Source organism: Tinamus guttatus, unplaced genomic scaffold (assembly GCF_059628265.1).
Source record: "Tinamus guttatus ecotype Peru unplaced genomic scaffold, ASM5962826v1 Tinamus_guttatus_pri_ptg000394l, whole genome shotgun sequence".
Classification (NCBI taxonomy): Eukaryota; Metazoa; Chordata; class Aves; order Tinamiformes; family Tinamidae; genus Tinamus; species Tinamus guttatus.
The window spans coordinates 604370-632006 of NW_028288928.1; the positions used below are offsets into that span (position 1 = coordinate 604370).

General features: G+C 39.0%; 1 protein-coding gene across 1 annotated transcript in view; it reads left to right on the forward strand.

The window, feature by feature from the left end:
* EPSTI1 (epithelial stromal interaction 1) overlaps nt 1-27637 on the forward strand; it is a 47044-nt gene that overhangs the window by 14722 nt on the left and 4685 nt on the right. Inside the window, exons 5-10 of the mRNA XM_088530936.1 lie at nt 635-718; nt 6130-6203; nt 18513-18606; nt 21637-21720; nt 24655-24728; nt 25739-25844. Of these exons, the coding sequence (XP_088387062.1) occupies nt 635-718; nt 6130-6203; nt 18513-18606; nt 21637-21720; nt 24655-24728; nt 25739-25841 (513 nt within the window). The 3' untranslated portion in view covers nt 25842-25844. The remainder of the gene's footprint in view (nt 1-634; nt 719-6129; nt 6204-18512; nt 18607-21636; nt 21721-24654; nt 24729-25738; nt 25845-27637) is intronic.

A 27637-nucleotide genomic window follows, 5' to 3' on the forward strand; every position in this document is an offset into this window, starting at 1 on the left:
GAATAAATTTATTTGTTTATTTTAAAACAACTAGCTTAAAAAGGGCTTTTCTGTAAGTGTCATTGCTTCATATGCTGTAAAATGAACTTCCAGCTGCTTGACAAGAGAAAGTCATGAAACCTGAAGGAAGCAGCAGCAAACTAAAAACAAATGTTCTGCACCAAAGAAAATGAGAAAACTGACTATAAATATGTAGCAAACCATATCACAGATCGTGTCTAAAATGACAAGCAGTGCGGTGGTAAAGTCACTTACACACTTCACTGTATCTTCCAGTGTGCTGCCCACGTTTCAACTAATTGATCAATGTACCAACCACCCTGTGCTATATGTAGAAATGTTGTTCTTGTTATAAAAGGTATAAATGCTTGTAAGTTTTCAATCAGCTTTGTGATTCCTTGCATAGATGCACATTTATCAATCCCAGGTTTCTCAGTCTTCTTAAAGCCAATATCAGAGTAGCTGCTGCACACTCTGCTTTATTTAATAAAATGTCTCAGTTTAAGAAAAATCTCCAGTAACTCTCATCAAACACACTTTAGGCTTGAAAGATGTGCAGTACAGGAGTCAAGGTATGTGACTTATGTGTTCTCTATACATATATTTGTAAACTTCTTATGTTTATGTTGTATAGTACAAGAGAGAAGAATATATAAGAACAAAAAAGGCAGCTGAAGAAGCTGAAATCTCAAGAAAAAAAGCAATTCAAAGAGAAAAGGTAAATGTGGTTACAGTAGAGCCGGAACCATATGAGAAAGCATATGTTGTAATGCTTTATTTTTACTGAACTACATGCAACAGACTACTTGTATGAATTGGTGCCCCTGAATTTCACCAGAGCGCTAGTGCAGCCTATCTTCTTTTTCTTATTAGTTCAGTAAAGAAAATCTGTCCTGATGTTCTGCTGGTCTTGCTTATTCATTTGGTGCTTCAAGAACTCCCGTGTTGTGGTTGTGTCCTCAGGAGTTAGCAGGAATGAAGGAAAAATCCTGGGGTCAAGAATAACGTTGTAAGTAGCAATATGGGTTATGTAGCTTATTCTGTCAAAACGTTCTTTGTTTGATCTGGTTGTGGCAAGTGGCATGAGGACCTTGCAGAAATCTCTAGGTGTCTGCTGCATGTATAGGGAGCATCCAAAGAAAACCAATCCATCGTGGTGGAAAAGGCATTGAAATAATGAAGATACGATGATTGTCTGCAGTGTGCTCTCATGTGCTTTGAATTCTGATGCCCTTCCTGATACCCAGCTTGAGGTGCTGGCTGGTAAGCACCACAGCTCCTCTGTAGCAGCTTGCAGATGCACATTTCTTTCACAAATACCTTTCCTTCTTTTATATGTCCAAAAATGCGTTTGATCTGTGTACTGGCACTGTAGGAGTCTGCTCGTGGCTGTTGGCAGGCTCCTGGAGGGTGTAGGGATGCTGCGTGGCCTGCGGCATTGCCCTTTGCTGTGACCCTCAAAGTGGAGCAGCTTAAAGCCCTCTGTGTTGCAGATCTGGTGCTGAGGGCAGTGGCAATCCTCCCCAAGCACACGAATACAGCCCCATCCCCAGAGACTAACATTACTGTGGTGTAGGTGTCTGGTCTGTTAAGATGGTAAACCTGTCAGAGCTAAGCATTGGCTAATATGTAAAATTGTTCTCTCTCCTGTTGCTAGGAGCGTATTTATACCAATGACAGCTCGCGTTCAGATCTGCAGTTTTATTTCACGTTTGTCTCTTCCAGTTATTTCCACAAAGCTGCTTCTAGTCTTGTGCGCTATGTAAAACTTGAGAAGTCTGCTCATTTTGTCTTGGTCCTCAGCTGTCCTTGGGGGAAAACACAGGTTACACTCTCAACTGAACACCATTTAATTAATAATAATATCTGTATAAATGGAGGGCGGGAATGATAGTGATGTGCATGATAGTTATGAGAGAAGGGGAGGCTTGAGATTTTCAAGGGTTGTCTCCACAACAGTAAAAATCTTCTATGTGCGCCCTGAAGGCTGAGGTGTAACTCACAAATTCTTAGTACTGGATTGCATAATGATGCAATGTTTATGCATGATGCCTAAGCCAAAATGGCCTTAACTGTGCCTAGGTAGGGGTTAATCTGTGCCCCTCTTTACCAGTTCATGGTAGTCCGTGAGGATAAGCCCATACACAATAACCTGCAGGGGTATAAACAGTATTGTGTGGAAATGTCATTAACAGTTACCAGCTCACGTATAACTCCAGAAGCAGGGATGATAACAATGGTAGAAAGGGGATTCATTATATTTTATTCACCTATTAAATATGTTGTTTGCCTGTGGGCATTGGACAAGAAGAATATTGCAAGACTGTCATAATTTATAGCTATACCTAGAAAATATATTGATGTAGCAGTTCTGTTTTCATGCTATTTAATTTCTTTACCTTCACACCCACAGATTATGAAGCATTTATAGGTGCTATAGATAGTAAAACTCTAACTGCCGGTTTCTTCTAAAGGAGAATGTGGTATCATGGCAGACATCTTTGGCAAACGATCTATTTCGATTAAATAAACTTAACATGCACAAATCGAGCAAGCAAACAAAACAGAGGAGTATGAAGTCAGTCTCTTAACTTGATTTCGTGTATTTGGATTGTCTTCCACAATAGTAACTGAGGTGGTAAGGGTTTCTTCTTGGAATATGATGTTAACATACTTAATAATAACAAACTTTAACAAAAGCGTGATGGAAAGCCACTAAAGGGTGTTGATCTGTCTATTTCTCCCTGCTGCAGATCAATGGTCCCTGAGAGGTAAGGATGCCAGGGAAGGGATCCTAAAGGACTGCTACTGTAGGGACGGTGTTAGGCCATCCTTTCTCCAGGAGAACATCTATTTTTATATGGTAAATTAGTACATGCAGGGCTTCAGCCAGGAGCTTGTCATTCTGCAAATTCACGAGCCTTTCTTTCTTGCTGGGCAGGCCTTCTTTTGCTCAAGGTTATTACTCATTCAATAAAAACAAATTGTCTGACAGTCTGAGAGGAGATAATGGCGAGGCAGCTTTGTCAGCAGGAGCCCTGAGACTTTCACAGCTGGAGAGCTGCTTTGCCAGCCAACGTGAATTGCAAAGCCCTACAAAAGAATGTGTGGTACCCAGGATGTGTGCAGATGCTCTGCTCAGGTTTCTGTCACTGTGAGGATGATGTGCGGCAGCCAGTGCTGCTTAGCATAGCTGTGCATGGGCTCTGATTAAGTTATTGTTTTAATACCTCATTTTCAGAGAAGAGTAGTATCTGTTCTTCCTTTACCTTTGTGACTGAGAGAAAAATGGGGGGCTGTTAAAGCTGTACCCAAATGTGGGTGCTGTGTGTTATCTTCAGCAGGAGATGCCTGCTGTCTCTGTCATTCTCTCATGATCAAGGTAGGGGTGGTAAAACTAATGCTTCTGACATCTGCTCTCTTCTCCTTCAGCTACTGGAGAGAAGAAAAGTAAATCTTCCCCGTTCTGTATTCCGGAGAACCCACTCTCATGAGCCAGCTCTTTGGTTTGCTGTGGGATTTGGGATCGCAGGTGCTGGGTTTAGGCCAGCTTGTCCTGTGACTGCTCCAAGCTGCTCGTGGGGTAACCTGGGCTGCATGAATTCAGCTTTTCTTCTTTCCTGAGGTGGCAGTTTCTCAGTACTCGTACTCACTGAAGTGATTTTGGATTTTTTTCTTTTTTATTTGTTTTAATATTTGGCCCGAATGCTGAACTGGGTGTCTGATCTGCAGAAAGTGTGGGAATATGTGGAAAATAGCATTATTATCCTTTGCTCATTTGTAGAGGCACCTACAGTTTGGTATCTTCTGTGTAGCCTTTTGCATCACAAATTTCTATGGGACTAAACCATAACTTAATTTGAGTCTTTTTTGGATGAATAGGCATCCAGATTTCCAGGAAAATGAGCATGTGGCACTAAAGTTGTGTTATTTTGCATAGAGCACACAGACAGAGATCTTCAAGAAGCTAAATTTCAGTTTTCGTGTTCATCTTTTGGTTTTCTGTCCTTGGATCTCTGTTCCTGTTATCCTGCATTTAGAATTTCCTGTGTGTATTCTAGGAATTGTGTAAATGAGAGAGTCCTCATTTACACAAGAAGAGTTGAACTGAAAATGCTCAAGTCTATTCCAGTGTGAAACCATTTTTTCTTCTGCTTTTACATTACACAGAAACAGTCATTCCATCTTCTAAAGCTGTCCTTTTTAGAATAAGCTGTAATTTCATTTTATTTTTTATCAAATCATGTGCTCTTTAATTTGACTGTGTTAATCAACATGAATGGCCTTTTCTGGGAATTTGCAAAAACCAGGCACTTTACAGACATTCTGCTAATGCTTTTCAACATGTTTACCTTCAATATCACAGCTGTTCCACTCTTGGCTTTTTTTTTTTGAAGACCGTGCCAAATGTGAAGTGCTTTGGCAATGTTTATTGATAGATTGTCAGTAGTTAGAGAATATCCCGTTTGCTTTTTCTGTCATATGTGCCCTAAGCAGGGTCCCAAGGTAAGCTTTCAGAATAGACAGCAGTTACACCATCCACTAGAAAATAACTTCAGTGTGCTGGAGTATTCTTCCAGCACCATTTTGATGGTAGAATAGGTGTAGAATATTTGCTCCTTTCTTATCTACTAGGAGGTGGGGGAGTAATATTGAAGGATTAGATTGATCAAGTTTAGTATCATTCTTCTGTCCTAGTTGAGAGCCAGGCCATGGCAACGCTGGTAAGCTTTGGATTTTAACTTAAAATTTATTTAACTGTGACTCCTCTCTGTATATTCTCCTTCAGAGGTGAAAGTGTCAGCTTCATCATTGACCAAAATGGGGCAAAAAGCCTGAAAATTATCCTGCAAAAAGCCTGAAAATTATCCCTGTTGTCATAGGGGCACCAACATCACCTTTGGTGATACAAATGCTAAGGTTCAGTTTCTTGCTCATTAGTCAGAGTAGGACCAGGTCTGATACGAATTTTTTGATATGGATCATTCTGTGTTTTCCATGCATCTGCTTAGCGGTGTTACCTGACTAGTGCTGAAAATGTTGCCCTGTTTCTGAAACCTGAGGGAAAACAGAAGATGAAATGTAAATTGTTAAGCACAGATAGGTGGAAGTTTTGGCTTAAAAAATTATCCATCTCCAAGTAGGGGAGTTAGGAGCAGACAAGGTATTCCTTGAATGCTTAAAAACAATAAAAATTGCCCATAGAGTGGGTTAATATGCCATGCTTTGTTTAGTTATACAAATATCTCAACATCCTCACTGACTGTTCACCTTATTCAGAAAGCACTTTCTTCCTATTTTTTTTTTCCATTGCCTCTTCCAGAAAAACCCCCTCCAAGTCATTTACCTTTCAATATCTGTATTGCTATTGTCCAACCTAATCTGTGTTGTGTTTTTTATTATTGTTATTTATCCTTTTTTATATCTGCAGATATCTGACAGGGTTGAGGTTTTTGTTGGTGGTGGTTGGCATCCAATGCTATGTTCAAGAGGCTTGTTACTTCTGTGCTGTCCAGATCTCCTCAGGAGTTCTGTATGTCAGAACTTTGGCTGATGCTTGCACTGATCATGGTACCTGAAACAGAATAGCATTTGATAAGTGCAGCTACGCCCCTCATTTTTGCACTGCTCAGGACCTAAAGCTTCTAGGCCGTGGATCTACCTGCAGAGCCGTGTGTGCTCCTGCTGCTGCTACTGGAGCCGCAGAGTTGAGAGCCCCCGAAACGTCATCAACCAAGAGCTAATCTAGTTACAAATGCTTCCACATCTCGCAGTAGCCTGTATCATCGCTCATGTACGGGCCCCATTAAGCTGCATCAATTAATCCTAGAGATGGCCTTAATATTACCGCTTGGGAGCTGCAAAGCCTAATGAGGCCCTCTGTGAGGGTGCATATGTCTGCCAGGAAAGCAAGGGGTTCTTGTATTGGTCTCTTGATTGATTGGTCTCTTGACAAGTTTACAGTTATCTATGACTCGTGGTCATGTTTGAATACTTTTTAATTTGGGATAGTCACTTGTGTACCCAGCTACTACTATTGTTATTTTGAAAACCAGAATACTGAAATAATTTGTTTCTTGCCTATCCCAAGAAAATCCCAAGAATGATTTACTTTTTTTAATGCTGTAGGCAGAGAGGCTCGAAGCTAAGAAAAGGCAAGACGAAGTGCAGAGAAGAGAGATGTACTCTGAAGATCAATATTAGTAAGTAAAATTTGAATCTGACCGCTCTTCCTTCTCTCCTTGTTATGTGAAACTTATAGTTACTATCTCTGTGCAAAAACTGATGTCTTTGGAGATTCTTTCAGCAGGGGCATCTGGTCCATTGGCTCCACACTACTGAACTGTAATTCTGAATTCTGTCTTGCTATTAGACTTTACTGGCTAGGATAGCCTGTGTGCATGGTGGTTGGAGTTATTTGTTTGTTTTTTTCCCTCTTCAAATAATGTTCTCCTCTTAAATATTTAACTTTTTCAATTTCCTCATGTTTGAGAAGCTGGGGGTATATCATTAAGCAGGAAAAAAAAAGGACCCATTCTCTATTTTTGGTCACAGAAGCTAACTTGTTTCAAAAGATCACAATGTTTTTATAAAATAAAGAATGTATCTAGAGTGTGTTATTCTTTTATAGAGGTAGTGCTTGGATTTTATTTCTTTAAAAATTGAAGTCTTGCAACAGAGCATACAGAGGTACTTACAGAGGTGGGTACACCACTGTAGAAGAGTCGCATGTTGCCATGTTTCAATGACGTAGTTTAAAGCCACAGCTACTGTTCTGGAACTATCTTGTCTAGCCATAATTTTCAGGTTTCATTTGTGTTTCTCTTTCTACATTTGAAAACAAAAGCAAAGCTTTGGTTGTCTCTAAATATTTTTCTTCTCAGCATCCCTGATTCTCAGCCAACTATAACAGCTAGGTGATTTTTTTTTTTTTTTTTTTTCTTTCTCCTCCATCAGATAACCAGAGTCAAGACCTCATGTGCTGGGAGGAATTCAGCTTGCTTAGCATTAGACATTGACTCTAAAACTCTGTCCTTTCTATGAGTCTAGAGTCCCTTGTAGGGAGCAATTTTACCCATCCTAAAATAAATGTCTAGTACAAAACATGTATCATCTTCCAGAAATTCACCTCTATTGGCCATGGGCAGAGACTGGGCAATTTACTTCAGCAGCCTCTACTAAAATACGTAGGACAGAGTAACTGTCCACACAGTAATTTTTTCTTTAATAATATCTGGTTTTCAGAGAAAGTGCTGCTTTCTTCCTCACCAGTACCATTTAAAAATAAATAAAATAACTTTGAAGTGCACACTGGAAGAGACCAGAATTTCTGTTACTGGACTTTTTTCCTTCTCTTTCTAAAGAGAAGCTGCTTCATTACTTCTGTAAGTCTATTGAGGGGCAAGGAGAAAGAGGATGCCTTTTTTTCCCTTCTTTTTCAGCATACTCGCTTTCTCTGATGACTAACTCCTCACTTCAGGAGGCTACTTGATGGCGATGGATTTTTTTTTTTTGTTGTTTTTTACCCCCCTCCCCTTTTCCTCCCACCTTCTTCCTCTTCCTTATCTCAATGCACTTGTAAGACTGAAGAACCTTTTGCTGCTTTACCTGAGCTACACTCTCCAGACTTTTAGCATTTTTTGTTTCACTTCTCGATGTTGGAGAAACTGCTGTCTGATCAATATGTGCCTTCTATTCCTTGCTAACTACTGTGTAAATCATGAAAACTTTATCAAATAAAGTTCAAAATGGGAAATTCTTCCCAATGAGTGTGATGCATACTACTGTTCTTCCCCTTCTCCTTTTTAATTATTACTTATGGTAGTGTGGGAAGAAGGGGTGCCTTTTTTTACTTTTTGTCTTTAAGTAGTGCAATCCTCCTTCGTAGTTCATTCTGGCAGCAATTTTGGCCAGACTGTTTTTCTTAAAATCTCAAAGGATGCACTTTGAAAATGGTGGGTTACAGACTGACTCTGTGCTTTCGTTATCTAAATGAATGAATATGTGATAATTCAATGCAATAATTATCAAAATAGGATCTAAATTACATCTCCCCCTAATTATTTTAGTGGTTGGCAAAGAAATCTAACTTTCATGAAAATGAGGGCTTTCTATATTTAGCACAGCTGTGAGAATTTAGCCTACAATGAAGACCTATTTCCTAATAATACTTCTTTATTAACAGATTTAGATATGGATTAACTCCTGAGCTAATTGATTCCATTGGCAGTGAAGTTCCTGACTTGCCTGTTCACTCTACCCTAAAGTATTTATTTTTCAACTGATTCAAACCAACTGTATCACATAATTAACACACACTGCTGTTTAGTCACCTTTACCTTTTCTATCTCTAAATACTGAAGTAGCTCACCTGACTTCCCTGCATGATTGATTACTCTGTCCTTCTCTGACTTTTAAAACAGCCAACTATGTCCCATGCTCATAGTTCCAAAACTCTCACTTTCTGCCTTTTTTATGTATAGACATTAGAGCCTTTCTCTTCTTGCATTCCCCACCTTCTCCTCTGCCCCCCCCCCTTTCTATTTTTTCCTTTCCTGTTAGGCCTTAGGTCTTTCCTTAAATACATTACAGAAGTCTTTCTTGTGGATATTAGTATTTTGCCCTTGGTGTCACTCTGTGTGGATTTGTTTAAGATGAAGTTTTGGACTGTCAAGCTCTGATACCATGAAGATTACATATAACTGTGCAAAGACTTATTTGATGTACTCTGTGTACTAAACATACCGTAAGGGTCAGCTGGATATTGTACCTAGAGAAAGTCCTATGTATAGTGAGTACAAATCTGGTCAACCCAAAATCTCTCATACTGTATGGTGTAACACTAATGCCTTCTCCTCTGAAGAAATTTTTCAGTGGACTGAGGAAAGGGGTCTTGGTCAGCAATGAATTTAACTTTGGATGTTGTTGAGGTGGAACACAACGTCCAGCAGTACTAGAAATCTGCTGTCACGTCTCAGCTCTTGTAATGTAACTCTGACAGTGTACTACTTGGTATTAGAGCCATGTAATACCAAACATTTGGTGTTTAAGATGGTACTGAATGCATACTGTGTAAAAATGAGTGTCTTCCATCATTGTAGAGTCCATGTCTAGAGGCAAAAAGAATGAAGATGAGGTTGTGCCCCTTTAATCTCTGTCAGCTAGGGTATTTTGCTCTCATTCCTTGCTTGCTAGGAGTGGGGTAAGGGAAGGTTGTGTGCTGCATACAGAGCAATAACCTCTAAAAAAAAATTGTGGCCTGTAGGACTGTTTCAAAAAACAAGCTGCCTTGTTAGTCTGTCTAAGTATTCCTAGCTGCAACATTGCTATTTTGTTTAAGAGATCAGTGTGTACCAGTGGTCTCATTAGCTGAGAACATTTTTTAATTGATCATCTCTTTCAGGTGTATATTCCTTCACAGGAGAGAGCCCAGTCAGAATCTTCCCTTGAAAGAAGTTCCTCTTCTATTTGATATGGAAAAAGCATCCAAGAGTCTTGGGTCATTAATGTGCTGTACTAATAAAGCACAGCAATGCATGGAAGTTCCTTAGTTCTGACTAAAATCCTATCGCTGTCAAAAAAACTAGGAACTTCTCACAGAAATGCCTTTTTCAAGATGTACTCTTAAGCGAAAAAATGACAGGAGGAAAAAATGACTGCAGTCTTGGCTGCTGTTTAGGAAATAACTGTATTTGCCAACTCTTGAAAGCTTTTATACCCAACTGTCTCTTAAACTGGAATGTATCTGCTGTGAGAGTTGCTTGAACTCCTGATATCCAGTAGAAATGAGGTCTTGACTCACATGTAGAACTAACAGGATCAGCAGCTCTGCTTGGCTTAGGTGGACTCGAGCTTAGGTGGACTTAGGTGATTAAGATGGGCAAAATCCACATGGTATGTCTTAAGGCAGCCTGTATAAAAAGCTTGAACAGCCTGCAGAAGCAGACTGTAGACTGTAGAACACTACAGCTTTTTCTAACAGAGGAGAAGCAGTTGGGGTTTTGTTGGTGGGGGTTTGTGGTGGGGTTTCTGTGGTCCTGACTGTACAGATATCAGATGAGGAAGATGCACACTTGTCTACAGGAAACTGTTTGTATATGAAACAGGTTTTTTTTTTTTTTTTTTCTGTGAGTAATGGTGTCTTCGCTGCATTTTACATTTGTTAGTACCCTACCCTAAAGACTTTTTTTTTTTTTTTCTCTCTCAGTGTAAGTTAAAAGATACTGAATGCTTTTGTGGTCCTAAATTTTCAATTGTTAACTCTTCTTGGGAAAAGACTGAGCATCCATCTTTCTGAGCAGGAATGAAGAGATTGTCTTGCCCAAGACCTCCCCCTGGAAGTCCCCCTTTCTTTCAGACACAGAAATTATCATTCAGATTGTAACGAGGGATGACCACCTGATAAATTGCCTTGCTGTGACTTGCTGAACCAGCTGCATGAAACTCAGCCCAAACTGTCAGATATCTCATTACAAGGTTTTAGCACAGCTCTCTTATAAGGTGCTTTTATTTCATTTGGATTTGACTTCCCAGAGGCTGTAGTGTTGGATGTAGTCCACCTGGTTCAACAGCCATCTACCTGCCTATGCAATAGGCCCACATGTTTGTATAATGGGAGAAGTAGTTTAAAACATAGGGTTGGAGCTTTTAGTGAGGGAGGAGATATTACATAATGCTTGTTTTGTCACTTAATTACTCTTTGTTGCATATTCCTGTCTTTGGTTTCGTGAAGGTTGCACTTTACATTCCTGGCAGTGTTGCACTCTGGTCCATGTGTGCATTCAATATATTTTGCTCTGAATTTGGAGCTTGAAACACAGAACTTATTGGAGAGTCAGTAAGTGAATATTGCAAATACAATGCAAGAGTCTCACCCAACCAAGCAGATGTACTCTTGTCTGCCAAAGCAGAAGTCATAAAATGCAAGAAAATAAAACCTGAATCAAAACAGAACTCTTATTTATGTATGTTTACAGGATAAATTCTAGTGTCCTTGCCAGCTTTCAGTTCTCTATGATGTGTGGTTCAAACAGCAGGTTGGTAGCAAATTTCCCCCACAGAAGTGCAAATGTAAGCCTGACTAGACTTTCAATGTCAGTTGCCAAAGGGAGTGAAAGAGGAGTTGCAGGAACCACACAAAGGTTTGTAGCCTTGAGAATCTTTTGTTTGCTTCCTTTTACCACAATGGTCTTCATTTTGTTCATTTGCTCCTGATTATTTTAAGCGTTGTCAATTATTTAGCTAACAGGCAGAAAACTAGGCTTTTATAGACATCCAGAGGGACTCTCTTGAGTGTAATAATGAAAGCAGTTTATTGAACGCCTGTGAGGTTGCTTTCTAATTGTACACATTAATCTGCACATGCAAGCTGGCTGAAAATATAGAAGCAGATTGCACATGCAGATGGAGCACACAAAATGGAAGATCTATGCAATAGACTTATACAAAACTGCATTTTCCTTAAAACTGGATTTATGTTTATTGCTTCAGATAATAAATGAAACTTGATGTCTAAAATAACTTCCTAGAATATTGGATGGGTTGGTGGGAGGAAAGAATAGTCTAGCAGTATTATTTCATCCAGTCGGGAAAACAAAAAAAAGCAAGTGGGTTGATAGGAAAAATTAGTTCTAGATGTGGGTGGGAAGTGAAGGAAATAAGTCTGCTAAGAAAATTGCTGTGTTCTTTTAACCTATTTTTATACTTTCTGCAAGCCTTTTACCTAAAAAGAAGTGCTACATACTTCATTGCTGTCCTCAAGTGTGACTTATTTTTCTGTGGACTTGCAGACAGGGATGTGCTACCAGCCGAAGATAGCATGTTTTGATCATTATTTTAGATTTGTCCCAGTCGTCTTTGGCATGCCTGCCCATGGATCCTAGTGAAGCCTGAGTACTGTGTTTTAGCTTGGTATGTACCTTCCAAAAGGAGTTGAGGTAGAAGGCGAGTGACTCCAATACTGGAAGCAGTGCCTTTCTTCCCAGTAAAGGCTGTTGGGAAGGACTTATCAAATCAAGCAGGAATCTAATGAGTTCAGTATTAGACCCTTTCACCTAATAGCTTCCAGGGAAAGATGAATCGGCCCATAGGGAGAAAAAAAAAATATGTGTATTAGTTTTTGCTGGCAATTTTGCACGACTCACTTTCAGCTTTTCTTTTTGCGCAAAAGTGAACCTGTCCTGCAGGCACCTGTTAGACTTGAGGTAGAGGAAAAAAAATCAGCCTCTGTGTAGGATCAGAGGGCTACCTGTTGCCAAGAGATAGCAGTGGTTTTACTACTTTGCCCCTTGTCATGGCCCAGCCATGGGAAACATGACAGATCCTTGTAACTCTTTAAACCTCTTTTACAGAGGTTTATCACAGCAACAAAGAAGTAGGTGTGGGAGGAGGTATTTATAGACTATACACGATTAAAAAGCCTTTTGATCTCCGAGGCTGCTTTCTGTGTTCTTAATGGGTTAATTTTAACATAAGTGCTTTTTTAATAAGCCTTGGTGTTGTCCTCTAACTTTCTTCTCACTTTGGCACATGATTTTTCACATGTGAAAATCCCAAATACAGCTCCATCTGGAGTCTTTTTCTCCATCTCTGAACATAGAATCTGCATAAAATTTGCATAAATCAGTACTCATCTATCAGTATGTAGACTTCTGAAATTCAATTTTAACATTTAATTGGAATACCCTGTGGTAGGTGGCGTAACAGAGAATGAAGCGCCTTAGTACTGGTCAACCTGTCTTGTCAATCACAGCAATAGACTGCCTAGATTGCATGTGGCGATGCACAAGGTAAAGCTCTGGATGAGGAGAGAGCAAGGAATGAAATGAAAGGTTCACATCTTTTGCCTGCTGCCTTTTGGGGCTGGCTGTAGTAAGAATGCAGCCTCTGTGATACTATCAAAATGAAGGCAGATTTTCTTGCTGGGAGCCTACAGTGGTGGTAAACAATGCGTCTTTCTCCTTCCAAAAGTAGGGGTTATGCTTGGCCAATTCAGTATGTTGAGGTGGGGAGAAGTGGACAAATTCTTGTTAGTGCTGTGAAAAGATGTCTGATATGAACAGATTTCTGTTCAGATTTTCTTCTTTTAGAGAAGCTCCTGTCTTTAAAAGTCGTCATGAGACTTCTGTGCAGAACTATGAAGCTATGCATGCATGAATTTTGCTAATTCAGATGAACTTGGAGAAAATGGTGGATTATCACATTAGTGTAGCTCACTGGCACTGAATTTGGAAGCTGATGTGTTCTGTCATTCATTACTGGATGCTGCTTGTGTCTGCTTAGTCAATGTCTTCCTAGTTGCATGTTCTCTCTGTCAGAAATGGCTGTGATGATTCAACTAGACTGGGCTTGGTTATTTTGTGTTGCTTTGTTTGGATGGCTCTCAGCATGCTTTGCTTGTGGACATTTTGTTAGTAATATTGTAATGCTGGAGATTCTGTAGCTTGGGAGAAGACTTTAGAAGCTGTCTTGTTTTCAGTAGTAATAAGAGTGGCCATTATCTTTTAAAAGTTGCCAAGAGAAATACACTTATATACATATATATATAAATATATATATTTATGATATATTCAAAAGTAATATGCTTTTTTAAAGTACTGGCATTAAAGCCAGTATGTTTTTCTCTACCTTGGCATTTCAATATACATGAATTAAAGGAATTAACTACCAGTAGTTTCACTGGGAACCAGTAATGAAGACTACAAGCAGCCTTTTCTACTATATGCATTTTTAATATTAGCCTGCAAAAACAGATTTAAAAAAAAATCAAGAACTTTATTTGTATGCAAGAAAAAAAATCTTTTCTTTACATCTTCAGTGGAAATGTAAGGACATGATGAAATAAAAACCTTATCAAAAAAAGGTTCCTAGCACAAATCTTGGGTGGAGGAAGATTCGGGGAACTGGGTGCACATCCTGTATTCATGTCCTTAGGACTGGGTCTTCTCTTCATCTTGTAGGCGTAAGTACTGATAGGAAATTAGATGACTGTTAAGACCCATGTGATACAACCAGTCCGTGGTCTTTTTCTGTGCAAGACTTTAGACCTTAAGTCTATAGTAAGGTCATTGTGCATCTTCAGATCATCAACATTTGCCCACTGGAGTCAGCAGTTGCTCTTTCTGCTTCTCAGTTTTTAGGGCTGGGGTTCCTGTTAGACCCTATCTAGGCCATAGAAATGTCGGTCGACACAACATATGTATTTTGCTCCCCCAAATATGAAATGCTTCTAGATTCCCTGATCTAGAGGTAGCTTGGGAGTGTCAATTGTAAATAGTGAAGTTGCATTATTCTCGGTGGAACATGCTAATGTTTCTTTTTTTTTTTACACATACTCCAGGGACTTCAAGTGTATATGTTTTTAAGTTTTTTTAAAAAAAAAAAAAAAAAAAAAAAGAAAAAGAAATGCAAGAAAGTACTCTGCTTAGACAACAAATGCACACCTAAGAACCATATATCTAGGAAACACAGGGAGGCTTTTGTAGAATCTGCGGTGTGAACTGAATTCTACAGTCAGGGAATGTCCTTACTTTTGTTATTCTATTACCCTGGCAACAGTATCAGTATTTTTTCCATGAAGGCTCATAGCAACTTAAGCCCCCAGATTCACTTTTGTACTTTGGTCCACAATTGCTGAATCTATACTCATAAGTTAAATGGTGTTAGGGACTAGGTTACTTTTAAGGTCAGTAGGACTGAAACTGTCCACCTCCATTGCTGGCAAACTTTCTACTCCCTGAAATGGGGTGGGTGTATCCAAAATGGGAGTTATCCATGGCTAATATCAATTCTTGGAGAGCATCGGAGAGTTATTTGTGCATGTATTAAAGTGCTCTTTGGAACAGGTCAAAACTATGCCAGCAACTGTTCTGACAATATGGGTAGATGGCTGAGTTCCTGTGTTAAGACTATTGCCTGGCACTATTAAGCACACCAGGAATTGTTGTTAGCAAAGTAAAAAGATGCTGTTCCCAACTGCGTAATGGGAAGCAAGGTTAGAGAAACACAAAATACCAGCATAAGAACATTCCAGTTTATACTACTCAACTGTCATCTTAAGCCTGGTGCTTCCAGGGCAGAGGAGGGCCTGAGGCTTCCCCATGCTGGCAAGAGCTCAGGTTAGTACCTTATTCATCAAGAGGAGGATGCCATCCTCTTGACTTGTTTAAATTTTGTATCTCCTTCTATCTAACTGTTTGTGAAGGATAGCAGGTTGCTGATGTATGCAAATTAATTTTATTTCTTCAGCTCTTGCTCTTCTTTCCTCACTGCCAGTCCTTTTAGGGGAAGGCATTTCTGGCATCTCTGATTAGCCCTTGAAATTTTGTGCAAGTGAGATGTTGCACAAACTGTCTGCATGTGGAACACCTATGAAACGCTTTGATGTGCTTATTTCTTTCTCGAGATGATATTTGCCTCTCTAAGATATTAATTGAACTGTCATTTCTCTGACTTCCCTCTTTCCAAGCAACATAGCTTACGTTATGCTTTGCATTAAGATTTTAGGATAAATATTATGAAAAGCCCCACACAGACAACACTGATAGCCTGGCAACTGAAGATATATTGCTAGGTTTCCACAGAGATGATGCACAATGTATTAAAATGTATGACTGACTTGACAGTGTCCATCTTCAGTCAGTTTCAGAATTCTGAACCCTTTCTTGCCAAAGGAACTCTATGAATTTATTACTTGGTGCAGTGTAGTAGGATGTCTAGATGTGTTCAAAACTCTTGCTGAGAAGCTTGATTTGTTTCCACCCGTGCAATTGTGGTTTCTAGTACTGAAGCTGAGTTAGCTTTTCATAGATCAGTGAGTTGATCTGGGAAAGGCAGTGTCTCAACTCTCCACTTCCTTCTTATGCCAGTAATGAGAATTTCTGCATTTTCCATGCCATGCTCTTGTCATCCATGAGGAATTTGGATATCCAGCTGTACCCTAAATTGCCAAATGACAGAATCGCATAAAAGTTAGAGGGGCTTCTGGGGATCATTTGTCTTGCCCCTCTGCCCTCTCTGTATTATCCCCCTCATCCCTCTGCTGAAGTAGGGTAGGCTAGAACAAGTTGTTCAGGATTGTATCCAGTCACGATCTGACCATCTCCAAGGATATACCCTCCATAGCCTCTTGGGGCAGTCTGTTTCCATATTCAATCACCCTCACGGCAAAGGTGTGTTTGTTTTTTACTATGTTCAGCTGGAAATTCTTCCATTTTGCTTTGTGCCCTCATCCTGACCTGGGCACAACTAAGGATTATCTGGACCCTTCTCTTTATACCCTGAGGTCCCTTCCAACCTTAAGCATTCTATGATTCTCTATTTATTTATTTACAAGTAAATAAATGATGTTGATAGGATCCCTGCAGAGCCTTCCTTTCTCCAGGTTAAACAATTCTAGCTCTTTTAGCCTCTTCCCTGTATAAGAGATGCTCCAGTCCCTTAATCATCTTTGGGGCCTTTTGTTGGCCCTGCTCCAGTAAATCCATGTGTCTCGCACTGGGGAGCCCAGAACAGGACCCAGCCCTCCAGGTGGGTCCTCACGAGCCCTGAGCAGAGGGGAGGGTTCAGCTCTCTCAGCTAGCTGGCAATGCTCTTCCCAAGGCAGCTCAGGGTGCCACTGGCCACCTTTGCCACAGGGCACACCACCCATAGTCAACTTGCCTATCGGGAGCCACAGACCTTCTGCAAAGCTGCTCTCCAGCAGATCCCTTCCTGCGTGAGGTTGGTCTTCTCTAAATGCAGAACTTGGTATTTCTCTTTGCATTCCTCCCGGTTTTGTATGTGAGAACTTGCTGAGGCTGCAAAATATTTCTTCATAGAGAAACAGACTACTCAAATTTATTGCAAGCTCTCTGCAGAAGTATTTAGTCTTTCTGATGGAGAAATAAATTGTTCCTTTTGGCATAACTAAAGAAGTATAAAATCTTAAATGTAAAACCTAAATCTTCTGAAATTACTCTGTTTAATATCACCACTCATCCATTTTTTTTCTTTTTTTTTTTAATGGAGTAATTTTGTATTCTTAAAGCTTGGGTAAGAAGAGACCATTAGTTCATTTAACCTGGCACCCTGTATAGCAGGGAGTCTTATATTTCATTTGGTTCTTTCTGTATTGTGTGTGGCTGAGATCTATATTAATTCACCCTGCAATAAAGAAAAGGAGGAATGATCTGGGAATATTAAGACTCTCGAGCTTTACCTTGCACAACCTGAGAATAATCAGTGATCTATATTTTAAAGCAGGTTGTGTGTGGCTTTTTTTTTTGTATTCTGTACAGTAATACAGAAGAACTTGTGATTAATAATAATAATGTAATTCTCTTCCTCCCCCCTTCTCTTCAATACACCCACTGACCAACAGGCCATTTTCCAAAAATGAACTCCTCTCCTTTGAGGACATAGAGTGAAAGATAAAACCGTGCTTAATAGTCTGTTTCAGCAGTTAGTCATCATCACTGTTTGGCAGCCTAGGGTTTTTCTCCAAGGTTAAGATGCCTTTAGTATTGACCTCTTTTCCCCACAGAGCTTACTGGTTGTTCTGTAAGCAAAGTAAATCTTTTTGTGTTGTTGAATTCCTTTTGAAGCGCTCCTTCTGCTTTCAGTTCACTACTTTCATGCTTTCTTTAAAATGGCAGTGAACTACTGTATCCAAAGCTGTGTACAGAAATAAAATTGCCTCTTTCCTTCAACTTGATTCCTTTGAATGAGCAAAGAGTTGAATAGATTTGCCTGGGTCTGCAGGTTAGGAAATTCAGATTTCCGATCACAACGCCACAACTCTTGCATCTAGCATTTGTTTAAATGCTGCTCTTGTGACTTTATTTAACTATACTTTGTGGGAACTGTGAAGGAACTGATGCCACTTTGAAAATCTGATTAATAAGATCTGATTAATAAGGGATATGATTAAAAAAGTTACCCTTGCCTTAATAAGAAATGATAATGTTGTGCAGTTCCATTTCAAATAAAGATAATTTTTTCCAATGCTAAAACATTTCAACCCCCCCCCTTTTTTTTTTTTGGAGAGAAAAAAAAAAGTAATCAATTGTAGGCATATGTGAAGGAAAATGCCTTAAATAATCTTTAAAATTACTTATCTGAGACTTATAGATCTGATAGAAATATTTCCAACCAATCAGTGAAGTAATTGTATTCTACAGAAGTCCAGTGGTATGTGAGTGTTTTAGGAGCTTGGCAATAAGGAAAGGAAGCATAGCCACTACAGACCCCTCACATGGAAATGACAACTACTTACCTGAAAATCCTCCTAACAAATACCTTATCCATGATATAGCTTCTGTTTCAGCTACCCCCCTTCATTCTCTCTATCTCCATGACCTTTTGTTCCACCTGTGATGTCTTTCGGTAGTTGCACAATAAAATGTGTAGGCTAGATTCCAAGGATGGAATAAAAAGCTGGGGGAGAGGGGTGGTGGTGGTTGTTTGTTTTTTTTTGTTTGTTTGTTTCTTTATGAAAGCACTAACAATTCCATTTGGATTGTATTTCTTTGTAGCAAAACCAATGAATTATTGAACAGATTGGCCTTGGGTTTGCCAAAGAGTGATTCCTGTCACATTGCGAATTGTGGCCTAGAGCCTGCAGCATGGGTAAGTAAAACCATGGAATGTGAAATGTTCTCTGTCAATTTTCCAGGTGCTGCTGGTAGTGTAGCATTAGAGTATTCTAATTGAGCTTGATTGCCCAGGCATAATTCAATGTATACCAAGGAATCCTTGTGGATGAATGAGATTGCTTATGTTGTTCTGTGATACACTGGCAGATTATCCTCCATAGTAGGGGACAGCCTTTATTACTCACCAATCTCTTCCTCATAACTGAGAGGCAGATTTATATTCCTGGTTCAGATCAGAACCTTAAACATGTCTGTACCCATCAGTTGGTGGCAAGCTTTTGTGAAATCTCAGCTGGCGTGTGTCAGTGGATGCTGTCTGTATTGGAAATCTAGTCAGAGAACCTTATTTTTCAGTGTGTCATAAAAGTGATTCCACAGACTGCGCTGGGACTCGTCCCTATTTGAATGAGCCTAGAATCAGTGTAGTTAGAACAGATGTAAAATATTGCTTAAATTCTAATTATTCTAATTGTTTCAAAAAGCTTTTTTTTTTTTTTTTTGTCTTTTTAATATATGGACAGTTTCTTCATTCTAAACCTATCTTTTTCCTGATGGCAAAATTTGCAATGAGGCATATTAACCCTGAGATAGAAAATCTCTCATTTGGGGGACTTCTGAGTGGAGGGAAACCTGCAGCAGACAGCTATGTGGACATAAATTATTTTGGGCAACACTCCTGGATCAGCAGAAACCTGGGCAGCCCTCTGTTGTGTGGAGCCTTGGACATCAGAGAGAGAGAGGAAAGATTCTCGTGCCTATTTTCTTAGGAGCCAAGGAAATATGCCAGACTTTGTCCCATCTATAGAAATTATCATAATATATGAAGCTCTGTCTTGCTGTAGTATCTCTTTCTGTGTCTCGGCTATATGAAAAGAGGTGATGCTGAAAGTAGGTTCCTTTTCCCTTTGATTCCTTGAGTCGTATTGTTTCTTTGAATAAGGTAAATCTTAGTGTAGCATAGGCAGATGTACATCTTAAGGTCACCAAATTCTGCAAAGCAGTACTGGCCCACTGAAGTGTGAGGGTCTTTTTGAAGTCCTGAGGAGACCAGCCATATGCAATGCTATGAGAAGAGAGAAAAAAATGCCTTGAAATCACTACTACTTCCCTCTGAAGCACCCTGAACAACAGGGAGGTGGTTCGTTGTTTGTGGCAGACTCTGCTCCTCACCCTTTCTTAGGACGTTGAGATAAGTGAGTGCATGTCCCCAGAAATGACTTTGACTTCAGGATTTTAGTGCTATGTCTGCATATCTAGCAGGTGTCCTGCTTTTTCAGCTGTGCCTTTCTCATTGCCTTTTTTTTTTCCTTAATAAATTTCATCTTTAGCTTAAACAATATCCAACCAGATAAAATAGACAGTTTTTGTAGTGTTCTGTATTTAATATCAGCTGATATTGCATGCCTATTGTGTGACAGCATTTGAATACCTTTGTGAGTCAATTTATCGCTTGCTTATATTGCAGCAATGCAGATAGCAAAATGTCTTTCCAGGCAATTTGGATGAAGCACAATTTGTTGCCATACTCACAGTCTCTGTGCTCTGTGAAAGGGCACCTAACCCTTGAGTGAAGCACATAACCAATGATTTGTGGCCCAGACAGAATTGGCATAATATCAAATCACTTAACCTGTGGGGGAAACTCATACTCTAATTTTGATGTGATATTGGACTTGCCCCTTGTTTGGAGTAACCGAAACATTCAGGACCAATTTATCCAAGAAGTGCCTGTCATGTTAAGTGCCTTATTTATATTTTGAATGTGCCTTATTTATATTTTGAATGTTCTAAAACAAGTTCTGATAGGCAATGTTTTTTCTCCATGACCATTTTTTCTTTGATATTGATGCTCATTTAGCACACCTTGTTCAAATACCACTGTCAAGTATTACCTAAAAGCATGTGGGGAAAAAAATGTTTCCTTTTGAGTAATTTCGTGTCATTGGTGACTTTTTTGGCCCACTTATTTCCTCAAGTTCATAATTAATTTTAATCCTGTCTTTTTGTCTTCAAACTTGATTAACATACATACCACACAATCCTCTAAGCCATTACTGAGAGTAATGAATAATATTGGACCTGGAATGAGTCTCCCTGGACACATGTAACAACTCCTCCCAGCTCAAAATTGAGCTATTAATAATTGCTTTCTCTGTTCAGCCCTTTTAGCAGATTATATGCCTGTCGTTTTAATGGTGTCATTCTGAACCACATATATCAAGTCTGAAGAACATTGTGTAGTCCTGCATCAAATCCCTTGTTAAACTCAATCTGTGTGCAGCTAGACCTACACACTTTTCATATTAGGCAACATCAGTTTATTATTTAGTGTGCTGCGCATAGGCTCTGTCCCTGTTCAAAGACTTTGCAGTGCAAGGACCAAAGGACTTAATGCCAGTCTAGGTTTTCGTACGTAGCTGCAATTTATGAAAGACCTGGGTTAGTTATTGCAGGGAACTTCTATGCAGTCATGTATCTTATTTGTGATGTCTAGTTCAGATTTTCATTTCTCTTAGTTGCCCCTCAAAATCAGGCAGGATATCTTGATTTTTCTTGCCCTTCCTCCACATACTGCTTTTCCATACTAACACTGGAAATACTCCTGGATTATCTTTTTATCAGACTTCCCTTCTGTTTCTGGTAATATTCTGGTAATATTTCCAGACCTTTTCTTCTTCCCAAAACATCCAATCTCACTATCACATGTGCCAATAGGATGTTTATTTAGGGAGTTTATGTGCTCCTCAATGGGACAAGCAATAGGATGTGCTCTGGGTGGTTTATTGTAATGTGCCAATGAACATTTAGCCCAAATGAATGATTTTTTTTTTTAATACTTCTAGCTTATATTAGTGTGAAGACTTGAATTTTCTTAGATGACCAGAACCCATCAACCATTTCTGTTGTGTTAATTACTTGTATAATGATTTGGGGATGAGGTTTGAGATTTTGGTGAGGTCTCCTCTCCCTATCCATATGTTTTATATTCTCTGTTGAACAACAGACTGGAAGCCATACTTACAAGCAAGCTCTTCGAGAGGATGAAAACAGAAGATTAAAGGAAATGAAGCAAGAACAACGGAGAAAGGTAATTGTACATTAACAGTTTGCATATTGTATCATTTTTGCATGCTGTGAAACCAATTAAATACATTGATTACTGTAGCCTAAGCACAGAACTTCTCTTTAGGGAAATTGATTTGGTCATTGCTTTCAAATATTGTGAGAGATGAGCCACGATGTAAGATTTGGGTATAGATCGAATTATCTTCTGAGTTCATGGTTATTTGCATCTAGATGACAAGTTTCTACTTGTCTCCTTATTTGAACAATTGTACAGGGTATTTTCTGGATCGTGGTGCCCAATTTCATACTCTAAGGAAACCAATTTCCTCTCTTTCAGGCAGAAGTGATCTGAGATATTCATGATTATCTCAGACTCTGAATAATGTCTCTTTTTAGAGAACCAAGGCCTGTGCACCCTGCCTTCTGAAATGAGCATGCAGAAGCATTCAGATCTGCTATTCAGTCTGTCTGCTTCAGTGTTTACTTGCTAACCAAATAAACCAAGAATTCTGAGTAGTCTAAAAGCAGGTATGCCGTAACTACAAATGAGAAATCCACCTTCTGCATATGCAAGACATTGTCAGAAATGCATCCTAGCCAATACAGGCTCTCTAGCATGATTTTGGCTACTGTAAACACATGGAATTAATCTACACAAGGCTTTAGCCTCATGCTAAACTCACTATCTCGGCTTTGGTTCTAACTGTGCAAGTATGAGGAGGATAATGTTAAATGCAAATCTCTGAAGAAACACACAGGCAAATACTAAGCATCTAGTTAAGCCTGTGCTGTCACTTATATCCAAGTTAATGCTAAACTGCTTCCATAGAAATAGATTTTTAGATAGCTCAACAAATTCCATATAATGAGTTTCTAATAGAGCTGGATAAATGACTTGGTCCCCTCACAGATACTTTTCACTAAGTACTGACAATAATTGTGTTCTTTTCATAGTATTTTAGTAACTAGAATGCTAGAAGCGAGAAGAAAAGAAAGAAGAAGAAAACAAACACACACAAGCTTAACTGAGTGATTTTAACTGTTTTGCTGTCAGATGTGTACCTACTCCCTGGAACTATACACAAGAAAAATCCTTGAGAGCTAGTCATAGGGGTCACACAGTCTGCAACTGCTGTACTGTGCATCTGTTCTGCTGTAGACAAAATAAATACAAACGCGAATTAAACCTAACTCACAGAGCACAAGCATGCTAAGAGACTTGTGTAGAGCTTAAACTCTCTGCTGGCTAACATAGGTTAAGGAGAAGGTTTTGACTCATTCTAAGGCTGTTCTTTCTTCGTGTGCCATTCCAGAGTGCTCCTTCCTTTCATATTCGCTGTTGCCTACTGCATAGATTAATGTACTACTTACAAACCTACTGTAAATAATACATATTTTAAAGACCCAATGATTGTCCCTCAGATTTATGTTGGCTTATTTCTATTTCAAACTAGCATGTATTAAAGTAATTGTAAATCCTGTCTTGTGTGCACCTTCTAGTACAACATTGCTATAAAACGTATAGGTATTGTCAGCTGATTTTTTTTTTAGAACAAGTTTTAGTATGTATTGCTTGATTTAAAAATTTTCACTGTGCTTTAAACACTGCATCATATACACGCAGTATATTTCAGAACATTACTCCAGGAGAGGACTCGGCATATTGGAAAGTCGGATACTGGGTTTTAATTTTCAGGTTGAATAGTTATTTAAAACAGTGAAAATTAAGGTTGGCTTTTTATTTCTTAATCCTGTTTCTTCTTTTAGGGCTAGACAAATATTGACACACAACACATTTGCAGTTATTGATCTCTTTTTGCATTCATTTATTGCACAGTTTTTATTTAATGTTCCAGATAAATTGATTTTTTTTAACTTCCATAGTTTCATTCAGTTATTGAAGCTTTTATCTAACTGCATAATTTAACTTTACTTTCTATCTCTACCGCTACTCAGTTGCTATGGAAAATGTGAAGGATGGGTCCTTTCTTATTCCTTTCCCCTCCCCCCACAAGCCAAATTCTCTCTGCAGAAAAATCTGCATCTTCAGTTCTTGGGTGCGCTGCAGGGAGTAAGAGACAAACAAGTAAGCACACATGCACAGCACAGTCATAAGCCGTGTTTCCTTAGCAGTCCAGCCTAAAAATGCAGAGGCAAACTCTCTTCTCAAGAGAAGTCCCTTTGAAGTTATTTATGTAGTTTAATATTACATAATGTAAGGTTTGTAGTCTCCAATCCTAACATTTTTAGCTTGACAGGAGAAAAGAAATTCACGTGTACAGCAAGGTCACATGGAGTATAAGTGTGATTATTTTGTTACGGGTTCTACACTGGAATAGTACTTTTGGAAGAGGCTTCCTGTCAAACAGAAATTTGGGAAAGTGGCCAAAAGAGGAAAATTCCTAGTAGATGTGCTCCCTGAAGTGCTCCACAGAGGCAAAGGGCACATCTCCTTTGCACCTACCAAGGTCATGTTGGGTTGTGCTGGTTCATGTGAAGGGACTTAGGTAATCTTCACCCCCCTACCTCTGGGTTGGAGCAGGAAGAAGCTGAAGATCTCAAGTGAAGGCTTCACATGTTTTTCTGTCATAGTGCACAGCAACCTGGACCTCACAGTGCTGAGGACATGGAGGAACAGTGTCTGCAAGACAGGGACTTGGCTAGTAGAGGGACAAACCTTGCATGTGGACTGACATTGCTTTAAATGTAGCAATGCAGCTCTTTGAGTTCTTTTACTTCCCACTTTTTAGACACAAATATATCTCATCTAGTGCAACCGTGAACAGAAAACCGAGCTCAACTTTTAATAGAGGGTCGTCATGTAAGTAAAATTCTGTTGAGGGAAGTTTTGTAAATACCACATTTTTCTGGTTGATTTTAACACCATGTGAAATTGTGTTCTTAACATAGACAAGTTAATTAGCAAAGTTTATTTTCTCATTTTTATCATTCCCAGGCTGAATTATTGGAAATTAAACAAAAGCAGGAGGAAGAAGTCCGAACAAGAGCACACCAAAATGAACAGAGGAGGTAGGATGCAGAAGAGTATGTCATACCCCTATTTTGTGGTTTTAATCTTGCAGATCTATCACTAATTTTTTTTCCTTTAAAACACAGCTATATTCTCTGCTTGATTTTCAGCAAGTAAAAAGAAACCCCTCTGTCTTGACCGTAAAAGCCCCATTATTGGCAAGGGGGGTTGTTATATCCTCAAGGAATTTAAGAACAGAACTAATAATGGGGCCAATAGCTCTCCATACTGTTTTCTTTTCTATTTTCCTTTTATTTCTTTTTCAGCAAGTGTATTGAATAATTAGCCATAGAAATTGCTGAAATATTTTAGACTGAGTCCATCTCTGTTTCCCTAGATAGAAATAAGCTTTAGAAATCTAAGATCTTTCATTTTGCATCCTTTTTATGAGAAATGATGTAAAACATGGCTGTCATTTCTAAGACCGTATGTCAGTCCTAGGCGTAAACGAGAGTAAAGAAGATGCAACCTTCAGCCAGTTTGAAAATATCTAAAACAGAAAGAGAGGAAAGTGTATTTATATGTATTCCAAATTGATAAAGCCGTACAACAAAATGCTAGAGGTGCTTTCTGAACTGGAGGGCAGGGAATATTGACAGCCGCACAACTTCTTTCTCTATTAGTAATAAACTTAAGTTTAGGAAATCAGTATTTTAGAAACTCTCCTTGTGTGCTGCAGGTGGAAACACTGTTTAAGGTGAATTGTCTAAATAGCTAAACTCACTGTGAATGTGGGTGCTATGCACGTAGACTTTCTACCGAGGGTTTGGGTGCATTTCTCACAGCAGCCACAGGATACTTTTTAATCATAAAAGATTGATCACAGAGTAGGGATAAACCTTAGGAAATGAAAATGAAATCCACCCTGTCTTATGCCATTTTTTAGTTATTCAACACAAGCTTGAAAGACAGAAAAGTGTATGCTTAACTGAGAATAGGTAAGCCACTAGCAGAAGGTTCAGTCTCCGAAGCTTGTGAACTCCTCAGCTACTATTTCATTGTTTTTAAGGGTAAATAATGCTTTTCTGGACCGACTACAGAACAAAACGCAAGCTAGTAGCATCTGGCAACCTGAATATCCTAGGAGTCAGGACTACTACAGTAACAACTGATGGGTAAGTTTCTGGGTCTAGAACCTGAAGGTTTTCCCTGGATGCTGCTATGCAGATGTGTGTGTTTAGTCTGTCTAAACTTACATTCCTAGTTGGTTGCCTGCAATAGCTCTTAAAAAGAAATCCTGCCTTAAATGTAAACTCTTTGTATGGGGGAGGGAATTAACAGCTACCCTTACAGAAGAAGCATATTGCTTTCCATGCATACTGTCTGAGTTCCTTTTTTAAGTTTGTAACAAGAATCATCAAATCCTAAGGATTTTTTTTGATTTTTTTAATGAAAGATGCCTGGAAATGCTATGATATTCTAATATGATACTGAAATTGGATGGGAGGAAAAAAAAAAAAGAAAAATAGAGCTGTTCCTTTTTTTTTTTTTTTTTTTTTTTTCTCCATATAAAGTTGTAGTAAGGAAAACCTAACTGCATCCATTTAAAATATTCAATACTTGAATATTTTACTTGAAAGGTTTCTTTGAAGAAAAGGTATCTTAACTCTAGCCTGTTAAATATTCAGTCCTAGATACTGGATTTTCTCCACTGTTTTAATGAGGCATAAATGTGATTTTTGTTACTTAGAATTGCACTCTTCAGTGATTCAAAAACATTTTGTAGTATTTCCACTGTGGAAATTTCCATTAGGGTGAAACTGCATTGCTGAGAGGACAGTAGTGCCAAAATGAAAGCCTTAGAAAGACTGAAAAGCAAAGGTATGCGAGTCTAAGAATGCAGTGAATGAGTCAATGCAGAGTGTTGGAAACCAAAATGAATTTTCAATTGGACTGGTTTAATTATTCTGGCCACTTAAAGCCCTGTCCTGAACCTGTATAAGTCTGTATAATTACATGTAAAAGTAGCCCCCTCTAATGCAAGTGTTGGTAGACGTGCACAGGAGTGTAGATTTGTATCTTGGAGATGAATGACAGGAGAACTGGAGTTTAAGCTTCTACTAAGTCCTGAACCTAAAAGGCATGTCAGAAAAGCAAGTATTTCTTATGGCTGGTGTTTTCCAGGTGCTTTAACTGGATAAAGATTCTTTTAATCACGACAAACTTCAGGCTAGCTCTCTTGACCTGCCAGATAATGTCCTATAGGGTTGGATGGTAGCCACTGGGTGAACTAGTTGATTAGGGCTTTTACCAGAAAGTCTTGCAATATTGCAAGCCAGGCAATCCAGGAGTTACTGGAAGTCAAGCTAGTGACATCCATGCTAGTAAAGGAACGAGTTGTGTTCTATGGCAAATCTGAAAAGGTGTCTGTAGACAGCAGTAACATAGACTTTAGGTAGGTTAGAGCCAACTTTTGCCTAGTTAGGGGCAAAAGGTAAAAATCTGCTGAATGGGAACTGGTAAACAAGACCAGCAAGGACAACATTATTCTTTTTATTTCATTTATGTCCTTTATCCCAATCTGTAAACCATTTCCAGAGAAACCAAAAAGGAAGTCTATGACACAGCATGATCTCCAATATCTCAAACTATCATGCATCCACTGCCATGACTGGAAACTTGGCTGTCATCTGTGGATCCATGGGAGTGGAGCTTTTCCTTTGGTCAGATGCCATATGTTGTCTTCCACGAGGCAGGTGTTTGTACCACCAAATGCGTGTACTGAACCCAGACACTGCTTCAGTGAACAGACAGCTCTATGATGTGCACAACCAATATATCATTTTTTAATAAAGTGAGGATGCATTGATACAATTGCAACAAAACCCTCCGAGTAGGAGTAGTGATAAATTTCCCGCTCTGGGTGTTTACTTAATAGTTCCCAAGGAACTTGCCTGCTGTTGGATAA